The sequence below is a fragment of the Bos javanicus genome, chromosome 2 (assembly GCF_032452875.1).
Source record: "Bos javanicus breed banteng chromosome 2, ARS-OSU_banteng_1.0, whole genome shotgun sequence".
NCBI lineage: Eukaryota > Metazoa > Chordata > Mammalia > Artiodactyla > Bovidae > Bos > Bos javanicus.
In genome coordinates this window covers 124444989-124459823 of record NC_083869.1, presented here as the reverse complement: position 1 = coordinate 124459823, position 14835 = coordinate 124444989, and the positions used below count along the sequence as shown (strand labels likewise).

At 37.4% G+C, this 14835-nt stretch overlaps 1 protein-coding gene across 27 annotated transcripts in view; it reads left to right on the top strand.

Moving 5' to 3' along the window:
* EPB41 (erythrocyte membrane protein band 4.1) overlaps positions 1–14835 on the top strand; it is a 181208-nt gene that overhangs the window by 73666 nt on the left and 92707 nt on the right. For 15 of the 27 annotated variants that reach the window (XM_061390480.1, XM_061390361.1, XM_061390353.1 and 12 more), the window contains exons 2-4: positions 6043–6520; positions 9733–9945; positions 12603–12707. In XM_061390480.1, the coding sequence (XP_061246464.1) occupies positions 6050–6520; positions 9733–9945; positions 12603–12707 (789 nt within the window). In that variant the 5' untranslated portion in view covers positions 6043–6049. Of the gene's footprint in view, positions 1–6042; positions 6521–8259; positions 8336–9732; positions 9946–12602; positions 12708–14835 lie in introns of those variants that run through there. The other 12 variants (XM_061390473.1, XM_061390525.1, XM_061390457.1 and 9 more) reach the window with 3 other exon arrangements.

The window sequence follows — 14835 nt, the reverse complement described above, 5'->3', positions numbered from 1 at the left end:
ATCTGTGACAAAAAATTTAACCTCCCAGAACCAGTTTATATTTATCTGGGCAATGAAAACACCTACCGTTTAGAGTGATTCTAGGATAACGTGGTAAATTGTGTAATGTATGGTATTTCATAGGTACTCAATAAATGGTAGCTACTATTATTAGTATTTCAGTTATGATTCATTTTATTTTTATTTTTTTAGTTCTACCAGTTTATTGCTACCAACCCGTGACCCTCCACCCTCATGCACACATGCTCAGTCATGTAACACCATGGACTGCAGCCTGCCAGGCTCCTCTGTCCATGGACTTTTCCAGGCAAGAATACTGGAGTGGGTTGCCATTTCCTTCTCCTATGATTCATTTTAAATTGTACCTGTTCTCACCTTATGTCCTTGTAGCCCCATATCACCTAGTCTGGACTACTTAACTAGTTCTTGGATAGCTACAGTATTCTACTAGTGCTGGTTCAGTTCCTCATCTGGAATTTCATCTGTTCTTCGCACTTCAGGTTGCTTTCTATTGACATCTTGTGCTCACCCTCCAAAGCACAGCTTAAAAAACGGTTTCTACAAGACTTTTTGTGATCACTCTAGTTGAAAGTACTTTGTACTTCTCTGGTGCTTAATTGGTTCCACTCATGAAGCCTTGCCTGATTAAGCGCCAAGTACTACCTGTGTCTTGGTTATTTGTGTATATGTCTTATCTCCTTGAGAATTGTATTTTGTCCTTTTTGTTTCCCTCTCAGATGAGCCAAAACCTTATATATGATTAGCACCCAGTAAACACTGATAGATGTTCAGTGAACTAAGTTGAGGAGTATTACCAATAATTAAATTTTATCATTAAATGGTGCCTGTAAGGGAAATTTTCTTAGTCATTTCAAACTGTCGTGTTTTTACCAAGTTTTCCACCTAAAAAACATTAGTGGGGCACTGACTGTACTGTTAGAAAGAGATACCAAAAAAATGAAAGATGTCATCCAGCCCTTGCAATCTGCTCAGGATCAGGTTTGTGAAGATCTGATTTGCCTGAAGTCAACAGATGTACACTATTAAAGTAAGTGTATCTTTGAGAACAGATGGAGTATAATTCCTCGGGTTTGAAGGATTAGGATCACGATGGAATGAGACCACTCATCACTGTCTTCTTGGCTATGTTGATCTTTTATTCCCTTTTTTAAAATCAGAAGACATTTTTCTGACATTAAATAAACAGACAACTCCTTTTGGTTTTGTATCCAGAATAAAAATAGTATCATTTACACAGGAAGAGCCTGTTTATGGAGCATTTATCCTGTCTTTGCTGCTTGACTTTTTTGTATCTCTGTTCCTGGTTACCCATCCTACCTATTGTACTGTGAAGAACCTGGCTGCGTGTGTAACAGATTTGTCAGGATGAGTTTATTTGAGCTTTTAGGAAATGGCCTGTAGGACTTTTTTGTGTGTGTTTTTTATTTTTTGTTTAATTCTCATCAGTCTCAGAGTTAACTGGAGATACTTGCCTGACTTATTGGTTTCAGTTGTAATATTCCCCATCCTCCCTACCTCCTTTTGCTCTTGTGACGCTTACTAAATGCATTGCTACCCACGTGTGCATGGCTGGAAAGGACATATATGAAAACTGTTGTTAATAATTAATTTTATTCCATTTATCCTTGTATAGACTGAATTGTAGTGTCTCTGCTGAAAATGTGTTGTCTGATTCCCTGGTTGTTTTCTTGCATTTATGGTATTACCTGAGGTTGGTTTCTGTATGTTCTAAGAGAATTCTTTTACCCTTCTGCTTGTGTACCTGTTCTTTATAATGTGTTCTCATCTCTTTTTTACTTGTATTTAGCTTTTTTTTTTTAAGCATGAGTGTAATTATGTGTGGCAAAGTATATTGGTTTTATATTGATAGATATTGTTTTCTAATTCTTTGTTCATATGTCTTGATCATTCCTTCCTAAATGTGGCAAAGAGGTTCATATCAATGGAACTGTCTAACCACCCAGGAATTGAACCCATGTCTCCTGCATTGGAAGCAGAGTCTTAACCTGCTGAGCCACCAGGGAAGCCTCACAAGAGATCATATCGATGGAGAAAGTCAGGTGTCAAGTAATCAGGTGTCAGGGCTGCATGGACAACTTGAAATTGCCACAGATCTGTGGTAGAAGGATTTGATTAACTTTTGATTAAATACCAAATGAGTTCTAAAAACATGTTAGTGGTCAGCTTCCACATTTAATAGTATACTGCATTCTTTGCTGATTCATTCATTAATTCAGCAAGCATTTGTTGGGCATTTATTGTGTCAACTATTTCTCGCTGTTCACATTCTACTTTCTGAAGGTAGCTTTCTCCCATCTTTGTTTCTGAGACATTTTGAGTATGTTTCCAAAGAGATAATAGTTTTCTCTGCCTTTCTACTCAAAGTGTGGTCAGTGGGCCAGCAGCCTTGGCAATATCTGGGAGCTCGTTAAAAATGTAGAGTCCTAGGCTCTGTTCCAGACCTGCTGAATCAGAATCTGTATTTTAAGATTACTGGGTGATTCAGCACACATTAAAATTTAACAAGCACACATATAGCATACAAATTGTAACCATGTGTGTGTTTTAAACAATTGAGTACTCATACTCATTCAGCTATTTTGAGATGACATCTTTTCATGGGAAAGAAATTATAGGAATATCCTTAGAAGATCTTTTCAGTTTTTTTAATGATAAAAAATTGAAAACACAAGAAAAATACTCTTTATTTATTGAAAAATACAAGTAAAAGATTGTTAGAATTGAATTTAAGCAATTTTCATGTCTGCTAAAATGTTCACGAAAGATTTATAATTTTTTATGGATCTTTGTGAGAGACCTTGTTGTAAAGTCTGTTGTGTAGGAACATTTCAATGTAGAAGTGGTTTCTGTGTCTTTTCAGTAAGATGAATGATAAAGTCATATCCAAAATCCGTGGAAAATAGCACTCAATCCTCAGCCTGTCCTCTTGTTTATTTTTGCGAAGGAAGTTTGAAGTAAATTGGTGCTCTTAAATCATAACTCTTTAAGAGTAACTGGTGGTTTGATATTCATGTTTTCTTTCTGGGTCAAGTTTGCTTATTTAGAGATTAAAGAAAAAGAACCTTGGAAAAGTCAATTGCCTACTCCTAATATAAGGAGGAATTAAGACAAGTGTACCTCACTCAAGGGTAGCAAATTCAGAATATACATTGGTTGGTAAATGTTTAAGTAGTGTTTATAAAGGCCTTATTGTGTTTTTTATTAGCATAGACTAGTTTTGGTGACTTAGTAGATGAAACTGGAGAATATGCTTCTGTGAATATTTTGATTATTTAAAAATATTTTTAATGCTCAAAATAGAATAATTTGAGTAGATCAGCAGTAAGAACTCATATAAAGGCTTTTCCTTTTATTAATATGCCTTTATTTATTTCAGTATCACTTACAGTGGTTTGTCACCTACTATCAGTGTGACCTTGGGCCAGTTTTACTCTGAGTTAGTTTCTTCAACGATGAGATTAAGCAGTTCCACTTTCCCTTTCAGGGTTATTGAAAGGCTTACTTTAAATAATGTAGATAATGTCCCTGACCCCGGGGCCTGACACAGAAATAGTGCTTGATGCCATTAGCTTCCTTCCCTTTGCACTACTTTGTTCCACTTATACACAATTATTTAGATTTATGGCACCCCATTCCAGTACTCTTGCCTGGAAAATCCCATGGATGGAGGGGCCTGGTAGGCTGCAGTCCATGGGGTTGCTAAGAGTCAGACACGACTGAGTGACTTCACTCTCACTTTTCACTTTCCTGCACTGGAGAAGGAAATGGCAACCCACTCCAGTGTTCTTGCCTGGAGAATCCCAGGGACAAGGGAGCCTGGTGGGCTGCCATCTATGGGGTTGCACAGAGTCGGACACGACTGAAGTGACTTAGCAGCAGCCAGCAACATATTGTAAATAAGAATTCTCTTAAATATTCTTTCATTATACTGATTAAAGTTGAATCAAGACTATAAACTCCATGATGACATAGGCCTACTTGTTTTGTTTACTGTTGTATCCCTAGCATAGGACCTATGCATTTGAAGTAGATTTACTTAAATAATTTAGAGGAGACCTTTGCAGTTTTTGTCAAGTGTATTCAATTGAAATTAATTTATTCAACAGACTTTTTAAATACCTGTAATGTGCCAGGTACTATTCTGTCCTCATGGAACTTAAATTTTAGCTGGGGGGAAAGAAGACAAAAACCGGTTAACAGGATAATTGTAAATAGTAATAAATGCTATGAGACCATCTGGGGGGCCATTATTTTAGATAGGATGTGATTGGGAAGCCTTTGTAAAGAGGTGACATCTGAGCAGAGGCAGTAATGAGGAGGAGGGACCTGCTTTCTAATATACAGGAGTGGAAAATCAGAGAGAGAACAGCAAGTGTAAAGGGTCTGAGGATGGAATGGGCCAAATATGGTTCATCAGTTCAGATTTTTGGCATCCAAACTAGATGTACTTCATCTAAACAGCATGGAGCAGAAGCAAAGACAATGTAAACACTGCTTTTTGGGTGGAGTACTTTTAGGTATAGCAGTGAATCAAAATGTAAGGTCATTATTTAGTTCAGTTCAGTTCAGTAGCTCAGTCGTGTCCGACTCTTTGCAACCCCATGAATTGCAGCACGCCAGGCCTGCTTGTCCATCACCAACTCCCGGAGTTTACTCAAACTCATGTCCATCGAGTCGGTGATGCCATCCAACCATCTCATCCTTTGTCGTCCCCTTTTCCTCCTGCCCCCAATTCCTCCCAGCATCAGAGTCTTTTTCCAATGAGTCAACTGTTCGCATGAGGTGGCCAAAGTACTGGGGTTTCAGCTTTAGCATCATTCCTTCCAAAGAACACCCAGGACTGATCTCCTTTAGAATGGACTGGTTGGATCTCCTTGCAGTAAAAGGGACTCTCAAGAGTCTTCTCCAACACCACAGTTCAAAAGCATCAATTCTTTGGCGCTCAGCTTTCTTCACAGTCCATACATGTGAAGAAACTCACACATCCATACATGACTACTGGAAAGACCATAGCCTTGACTAGGCAAAGTAATTAGTCAATTTCATTACTCAGTTGTTCCCTGGTATGGTGGTTACCCTTTAGTGACATTACTCTTTGGCATTATTATGCAACTTGACTAATAGCACTGGGAGTTGTGAGAGAAAGAAGCTGGAAATCAACAAGTTTTTGAATATGTGAGGCCTACAGCTTGCTTTCTCTTCTCTTACAGTTGAATCAGTATTTGCTTTCTAATCAATATTTTTCTTCTCTATTTTTCATCTTTATTTTTCTCTATTATCTATTTTCCTCTCTTGTAATAGTTACCTGCTGCTCTTAAAAATGATGAGTATTCTAAATCATATTTGTCAGAAGGAAAAAAGATCTTAAAAAACTTCAAGTCAGAGACTTTGGCGATTTAATGTTGTAACACGAAATCCTAAGGATTTGTTTTGTGATTATTTTAACTGTATACTTGTCATTGCTGTTGCCAAGCCTGATAAATGATCAGAATTCTACATTTCTGTTCTTAATATGCATTCTGAGAAATATAAACAATAAGACTGAAGAGCTGGGGAATCTTAATCCCATCATCTCTTGGGATGTAGAGAACTTTGCAGATAATTTCTACAAACCTTGTACCCGCAGATTGATGCTGTCAAAGAACAGTGTATAAATAAGATCTTTTTTTAGGAGGGATAAAACTGTGCTATACATGGTTTTGAGCTTTGAATTTAAAATATGCATTTCACTAAGCTGGCTTTCAGGGGGTCCTATTTTAAGCTAATTTCTCTATGTCATAACTTTAGCAAGTCAAGCATTAATAATTTATCCAGGGTGTATAGGTAAGATATTTTTGTGCTTTAATGGAAAGTCTCATGTTTAATGGATGAGAGCACTGTCTGTTGGTGGTTAAATACCTAAAGATACTAACTCTGTCACCCTTGACCTGATTGAGGGTTTTGCCTTCAGTAATGCATTCTGTTTCTAAGAGACCCCCTTTGCCATCTTCTTTTTAATAGTAACATCATGACAACAGAGAAGAGTTTAGTGGCTGAGGCTGAAAATCCACAGCACCAACCGCAGAAGGAAGAGGGTGAGGGAGCCACAAGCTCCGGTCAACAGGAAACTCAGTTGGAAGAGGCTTCTCAAACAGCAGCTGAGGGAGATAATCAGTGTGAGCAGAAGCTGAAAACATCTAATGGAGACACTCCGACACATGAAGACTTGACCAAGAACAAGGAGCGGACATCAGAAAACAGGGGCCTGTCACGGCTGTTCTCCTCATTTCTCAAAAGGCCTAAATCTCAGGTATCTGAGGAGGAAGGCAAAGAAGTAGAGTCAGCTAAAGAGAAAGGTGAAGGAGGCCAGAAGGAGATAGAATTTGGAGCCAGTCTTGATGAAGAAATCATTTTAAAGGCCCCAATTGCAGCTCCTGAACCTGAGCTCAAAACAGACCCATCCTTGGATCTCCATTCATTAAGCAGTGCAGAAACACAGGTAAGAGGATGGGATTGAGTGGGAGGTGAAGGATTTCTTACTAGCTAGTTGATTGAAGTATTGTTAGTAATAAGTAACATAATGCTTTGGAGTTTCTGCTCTAAAGAAATTCACGTGGTCAAGATACTTATGTTACTTCCCTGGCAGTCCAGTGGTTAAGACTTCACCTTCAGTGCTGGGGTCACAGGTTCAATCCCTGGTGGGGAAACTAAGATCCCAGGTGCCTCCTGGCCAAAAAATGAAAACATGAAACAGAAGCAGTACTTTAACAAATTCAATAAAGACTTAAAAAAAGATACTTATACTGTCTAAATCAAAAAAGAGAAAATGAAAGAAATGTATCAAATGAATTTACATTTTGCTATAATAATGGAACAAGTCCAGGAGTTTTAATGGTGAGGGGGAAGGAAGTGAAGTGGTTCAGAGTTCATTTTGGTGGAATTATTAGAAATGGGATAATTTATCAACAAACGTAGTTCTTTTATGGAAATCTTTATAAAAGCCTTGGGATAGATTCAGGCCACCCAGAAGTAGGTAATAAGTTTGAACTATGTCTACCTTATCTTGTTGTTTTCTACAACTAGGTCATATTTCCACAGAGTGTAAGATACAGATGCAGGAATTTAGCTCTTTTATATCACCTTTGTAATATATAGTAGTTGTGGGGAGGCTTAATTGTTAGTGTAGTTAAACTGAGAATGAGTTGTGAGCCTGGTCATCGGTCCAAAACACTTGGGAAAATATTAGTACTGCAACTCAAACTATTTTCTAGGCATGTCATTTGTTTTCAGGCTTAATAAATTACAAATTAAGAGTTGTTTTCTAAGTATTTTATTTTTGAAACATGTGGGCATTATGTACATTGTAAAATGTGTAAGTCCTATATGTTTCTATTATAGGTTTCAGACTTGGGCTATATAGTTTTATTAGATTTAAAAAATAATATATGTATTTATGAAAATATTGCGTGTATATTAAAAGTTCTAAGTAAAATTTAGGATAAAGTTGTTATTATGTATTTGTTATTAGTTAAAGTAGGCTGAAGACAAAGTTTTATTTATAGTACATGACTAGAAGATTCAGTCACAGACAAGTGACACTTTTGCTTTATTAATTTTCTCCTCCGTACAATGAGGATAATAATATTCACCATACTTGGGTATTATGAGGATTAAAAAAGATACATATGTAAAGCTCTTGAGACATTGTCTGACATACTATAAGCACTGAGTAAATGTTAGTTGTTATTACTTAGTTAATAAAATATATAAACAGTAAAGGCAGAGAAACCACAGATTTTAGTGTCATTAAATTAATTTAATTTTAGGAATACCAAAGGAGTTAAATTATGTTATGTTTCAGGAAGCCTGGTAGTTTCAAGAGGTTTTTAGCTGCCTTTTTCCCCCTTTGCTTTATGTACTGAAAAATCTCTATCTTGTTTTAGTTAGCATTTGAATCAGGATTAGTCTGTTTTGTCTAAAGATCATAACATTTGTACTAAAGTTGAAACAAATGACAAATTTTAGATTTAACTAAAATCTCATTCATCGATTTCATAGTAGAATTTCATTTTAATGGTCCTTTTCTATACAGGATTTTTTAAAATTGAGTTTGCGTTGTAGGATTGCACTGGCCTTCATCTAGGGTACTTTGGGTTTTTTGGAAACCATGCGTCATTTTTTAATACTTTTTAATTTATTCACTCAACAAATTTGCTGAAAACCTACTGTGTGTGCCAGGCCCTAAGCTGGACAGACATTGGTAAATAAAAAACTACAATACGGCAAAGAGATCATGAATTCTGGAGTCTGACTGGTATGTGACTTGTTGACTGTATGATCCTACTTTATTAACTTTTCTTCCTTCAATTTTTTATTTGTCAAGGGGAGATAACAATAGTACACTTCCCACAGGGTTAAATGAGTTCATATAAGTAATGCTTTTAGAACAGTAATGACCCATTGTAACTTCTATATAAATGTTTGTTGTTGTTATTGAACAAACATGATCTCTACTCTTGATAACTTTATTGTCTAATGGAAGAGACAAAAAAAGTAGTAAATACAAAATAATTATTTATGGTCATAAATGTTACGAAGGCAACAAACAGGGTACTGACATGAAGAGTACTAGTAGAGTGGGGATAGGCCAGATAGGATATTCCACAGACAGAGGAGCCTGGGGGGCTACAGTCCATGGGTCGCAAAGAGCTGGACATGACTGAGCGACTTCACTTCACTAGTATCTAATGCAGGAGGAGCAGGAGCCAAATAATTAAATCCTCCTTCTCAAATGTCAACTATGTTTTCTTTTGAAAGAAAAGGATTAGTGAGGTTCGGTTAAGAATCTTTCAGCAGTTTTATTGTGTAAAAAGTAAGTAGGGGTATGCGAAAATGTCGTCTCACTTACCTGTATTGCTTTGGAATGACTTAATGATTGCCCTAGGGGATCCAGATTTCAGTGGATCTCTTGCTTCTCTGAATCTTCTTTGCATTTGTCATGGTTGATACCTGGTAAAAATTTAGATCACTGGTATTTGCAATTGTTAGCCTACTACATCTGTTGCCTTTTGCTCTAAATTGGTCAGGAACCCCTCTTAGCCATTCATAAAATTTAGACCGCATGACAAATAACAGCCTATTTTGCAATTCATAAGGCTACCTCATTAGAATTGAGGAGCAAGGGGCAAAGATGTTTAGATTTTGATAGAATTTAAGAATAGATAATGGTATAGCCAGTAAAAATGTATAGTGCTGAGAGCAACAGATTGGTATGCTCTAGTTTACCTGAAACCTTCATTTATTGATTTGAAAAATGACATTCCACCTGAAGATAGAATTTTACCTTGTATCAGGGGCCTTCCGTGGTGGCTCAGCTGGTAAAGAATCTGCCTGCAATGCAGGAGATCCAGATTCGATCCCTTGGTCGGGAAGATCCCCTGGAGAAGGGAATGGCTACCCACTTCAGTTTTAGGGGAAAAAGAGCAAATTTTACCTTATATTATAAAGTTTTGAGACTAGCAGAATCTGTGGATCTTTGGGGAGATCGTATCTCTTATAGAAAAAAATTATTTAATCTTCTTATCACTTGTATTTAACAGTTTTCTTCTTCAGTTAGTGCTTTTATTGGTAGCCACATTATAAGCAAACATGTGTACAGCATGTTGTGTGAAGTGTCTTTATTACTGACTTGGTGATGTCATGGCTATGTAGCCTGCTCAGGAAGAACACAGAGAAGATCCAGATTTTGAGACTAAGGAAGAAGGAGGACTTGAGGAGTGCTCTAAAATAGAAGTAAAAGAAGAAGGTCCTGAATCAAAAGCAGAGAGAGAATTAAAAGCTCCCCAGAAATCCCTCAGAAGGCACGGAAGCATGCACTGCAAGGTTTCTCTGTTGGATGACACAGTTTACGAATGTGTGGTGGAGGTGGGTGCGTTTCGATTTCCAGTAGTTAGAACGCGTACAGATTGTTTCATGTTTCAAAGCGGTGCTGTGGTCTGAGGTAAGACCCTGTATAATGACTGTTTCTATGGACTGAAACGTTAATTGTGATTTTCTAGGGGTGGAGGTGTGGAAGGATTATGAGTGAGTCTTATTTTCATCTCCAGTTTTTTCTGTATCTGCCAAATACATGTATTGTGAATTGAGTATGTGTTACTTTTATAACCCAAAATAATTTTAAGAAAAAAAAGGTTATTTATAGAGTGCCCTTCCGTGACGAGATTTCCCAGGATGGCCTCAGTTTCTAGGTCTAGCAGTCCCCATAATTGTACTTGTCAAAAAAAAAAAAAAATTACTACCTGTTCATTTTTGCTCTCCCAGATCTAAACTCTAATAAGCTTTGGTTTATTGAATGTATTTCTTTAGCTCCATGAGATAGGATATAAAAAGCTTACATCAAGTAATGCCATTTGTTAAAATTCTCTTATTTCCAGGAAGAATAAATAATTGAATCAAGAATAGAAATGTCAGAGTTATTAATATTTTAATTATTCTTTTGCTTCAAGACAAGTTAAAATCCTTGAAAATCTATCAGCTATTTTTTTAATTAGAGAAGTAATTATCAATTATAATATTCTTGATAAAAAGCAATTATTGAGATTATTTCTAATACATATAACTCATATATACTTGTATCTTAGGTATGTAACATTATTTTGAATTTGATTTATTTATATGCAAATATATCAAAGCACAAATAAGTAGTCTAAAATATTATATTGTATTTATTAATAGAAATTCCCCTTTGAAGTTTTGAAAAACAAGAAAAATACACTGTTGCATTTTAAAAATGGCTACTATTCCTGGTAACTAGAGGAGATCTAGGGTCTGCTCTTTCTGCTTCTCACTACTAACTAGTCTAGAGATGGAGAAAGCTATTCTGCATTCATTCTTCACACTCAGATCAAGATCTAGATAGGAATCCCTTTATCTGAAGCACGTGGGGGCAGATGTGTTTCGGTATTCAAAATATTTGGGGCTTTAGAAAAGCAATAAGTACATACTGTGGAAATTTTCGGGCTTCCCTGGTGGCATGGAAATTTTATAATACACCCAGTCAAGTGTGTAGCAGTAGGCACATGACCAAGCATGTTATTTCTATGGTAAAATATATGAAGACTCTAAGTTGGATCAATAAAAATGAAAAGTAGCCCATAATGGATCAGGTTAGAATTTCCCTTCAGATGAGCTTTGAACAAAAACAAAATAAACGTCACCTTTTACTTTTTAGGACTTCTGAATTTTGGAAGTATAAAGAAGAGAGTAGGGACCTGTATGTGAAGAATTCTCAAATCATCTCTGTCCTTTAGAAACATAGAAGGGAGAAAATGAAGAAAATGATGTAATGATATGGGATAAGTCTAAAAATGAATTAGCAACTATGTGAATTACTAATAGTCATTAAAAATAACAGCTCATTGAGAGAAGGGTATGTGTCATGTAGATGTGCCAATGATTTCTAATTTTTTGAAATGTTAAAACTATTTCTCAAAAGGTATTATCATGTTTAAGTTTTTCAACATTTCCAGCTGTTAGGTAGAGCAGATATAAATAATCTTTTCTTACAGATGAGAAAGTAATGTTCAGAAATATTAATTGAATCAACTCATGTTGTTTAGCTAGTAAATGAAAAGGCTGGGACTTTTTGACTCTAAATCTCAGTCCCTAAGTTATGGCATTTCCTCCCTATAAACCGGAGAAGGCGATGGCACCCCACTCCAGTACTCTTGCCTGGAAAATCCCATGGATGGAGGAACTTGGTGGGCTGCAGTCCATGGGGTCTCGAAGAGTTGGACACGACTGAGTGACTTCACTTTCACTTTTCTGTTCATGCATTGGAGAAGGAAATGGCAACCCACTGCAGTGTTCTTGCCTGGAGAATCCCAGGGACGGGGGAGCCTGGTGGGCTGCCGTCTATGGGGTCGCACAGAGTCGGACAGGACTGAAGCGACTTAGCAGCAGCAGCAGCCCTATAAACAGGAATATAAGTATCTCAAATTGGTGGTGGTTTGATTTTCTAGGTAGAAGAATGTTAAATTATTTGGAGCACAATTGTAGGAGTAATGTCTATAGAGCATCTAAAATCTTATACTTTATGCATTTTTCTGAAAGAGATGGCCATGAGTTGAGACACAGCTCATTGACTTGAGACTTTTGATCTGGGAATGATAGTCTTGATGATTTCCATAGCCACTGTTAACATCAGTGTCGACAGCTGATTTAGCTGTTTCAGGTGCTCACGGTGACTGACAGTAGCCCACAGCAAGCTTCAGGAAATACTGCACCAAAAATAAAGAATGTAATGTTTAAGATAGAGGATGGGGGATGCTTGATGCAGGGAATGTGGGATTTTGCTTTGAATTGCAGCACCATTTCCAAGCAACCATTTCTGTGATGCATATTTAAACTGACAAATTAAGAAACAAGACTTTCATTACATTGTTCTGTTTACACTGGGTAGCCATCTGAAAGTGTTAGTAACCAAGGAGAAAAGAGGAAATTGGAACCTGATGTTTTATGTTATTTCATAATAAATAAAAGAATAAGTGGAAACCTCAACCAAAATATGTATATCTTTGCAGAAACATGCTAAGGGACAAGATTTACTTAAACGAGTATGTGAACACCTCAATCTTTTGGAAGAAGACTACTTTGGTCTGGCCATTTGGGATAATGCAACCTCAAAGGTGAGAAGACTGCTTGTAATGTAAGAAACTGACCTCCCCAACTTGCTTTTTTTTTCTTATCAGAAAGTATTTATTAAACATATATTTGTATTTCTTCCTGTGCTGATTTTGAAGCAGATAACTACAACAACTAGGTTGGTCCTCATTGCCAAAATTGTTTTAATTCATTTATTGTTGTTAAGAATGTATTTATGCCTGCCTGCCTCTCCAAGATATAGCGTAACTTAGTAAGGGAAGATCGAAGGTAACTCAATGTCTCTAAAACCACAGGGAAAAGCTTTCTGCCGCTGTGAGTTAGCAAATTCTCCCATGAACTGAGAAAAATATTCTGAGAAGTATTTTGTGTTATACAGTCTCAGTGAGATAAAATCTAATGTTTTTATATTATGTGTGTGTACCCCATTCAGGTGTATGTTATAGTATCTGAGAACACTTGAATTTGGCATATAAATAAAGTCACTAAGTACTGGTACCTACTTAAAAAAAAAAAAAATCACTGTTATAATTTTTCTATGAACCCAGTATTCTTAAATTGCTGGGAACTGGCTCATCTGAAGGCATTCAACAGTGAAAATTCTTTCAGTTTGCAGTTGAACTTCCAGGGCTTACATTGGTACAAAACTGTTAGTTGCATTGAAAACTTTTCGCCTTTGTTAGTGTCATCTGCCCTCTGTCGTATCAGCAAGTTTTATTTCCTTATAGTAGCTCTTACTAGCCTATTTATTTTTTAATGAGAAAACATTAAATTGCTTTATTTATATTCATTGATATATTTATGTATAAAGTCATGTTAAAAGTGTCCAATAAAAAAGCTGAATTTGTTTGTTTATACAGCAAAGTACAAACCTGGCTGTGTAAAAAAGGGCTTATTGTCCCCCTTCCTCAGATAAAATATTTCTGGGCAAAAAAGTTGATGTCTCTGAATCATAATCTAGTTTCAGTTTCTCTCATCTTTGCAAAAACCCCTTCTAGGGAAGCCAGTGGACTAGTGAATCCTGGGAAACATAGGGCCTTTCCCCCCTAAACATTCTTTTGAGAAACATTTTCTAACTGTCTCTAAGAATTAAAGACGTATTGATTGTTCACTATTAACCTTTTCTATGGGCTTCCCTGGTGGCTGAAATGGTAAAGAATCTGCCTGCAATGCAGGAGACCCGGGTTTGATCCCTGGGTCGGGAAGATCCCCTGGAGAAGGAAATGGCAACCCACTCCAGCGTTCTTGTCTGGAGATCCCATGGACAGAGGAGCCTGGCAGGCTACAGTCCTGCTGCTGCTAAGTCGCTTCAGTCATGTCCGACTCTGTGCAACCTCAGAGACGGAAGCCCACCAGGCTCCCCCGTCCCTGGGATTCTCCAGGCAAGAACACTGGAGTGGGTTGCCATTTCCTTCTCCAATGCGTGAAAGCGAAAAGTGAAAGTGAAGTCGCAGAGTTGTGTCCGACTCTCCGAAACCCCATGGACTGCAGCCTACCAGGCTCCTCCGTCCATGGGATTTTCCAGGCAAGAGTACTGGAGTGGGGTGCCATTGCCTTCTCTGATATTCCTCTCCAGGAGCCTGGGGGTCATAAAGAGTGAGACATGACTGAGTGGCTAACACACACACACACACCCACACCCACACACACACACACACACACACCCACCCACCCACCCACCCACCCACCTCTTCCATCAGACTGACAGCTCCTTGAGGACAATCACTATTTTTAAATTCTTGTTTGTAACTTTGGTGCCTAGCACATGGAGGTATTCTACAAATACCTTTTGGCTAAATAAAATGCTCTGAATTGAATAATTAAACCTGGGTCCCCTGCATTGCAGGCAGATTCTTTACCATCTGAGCCACCAAAGGAGCCCTCAAAATAATATAATATATAATGTAAGATTGTGGTGATCAAGCCCACTCCTTGGGTAGAGCAGGGATGGCCACCTTGGACTTTGCCCTGGGTGGTACAGGGTGAGGAAGAGATACCTAACTCTTCTAAATACAACTGAAATTCCATTCTAAACTTTTGGGAGAGGGAATAGTGAGGGGGCGGGGATTGGGAGGAGGCATGGAATGGGCTCCTAGGGTACCTATAATGATGTATGTTCACTTTGATAATTTATTGATCTGTACGTATGTTTTA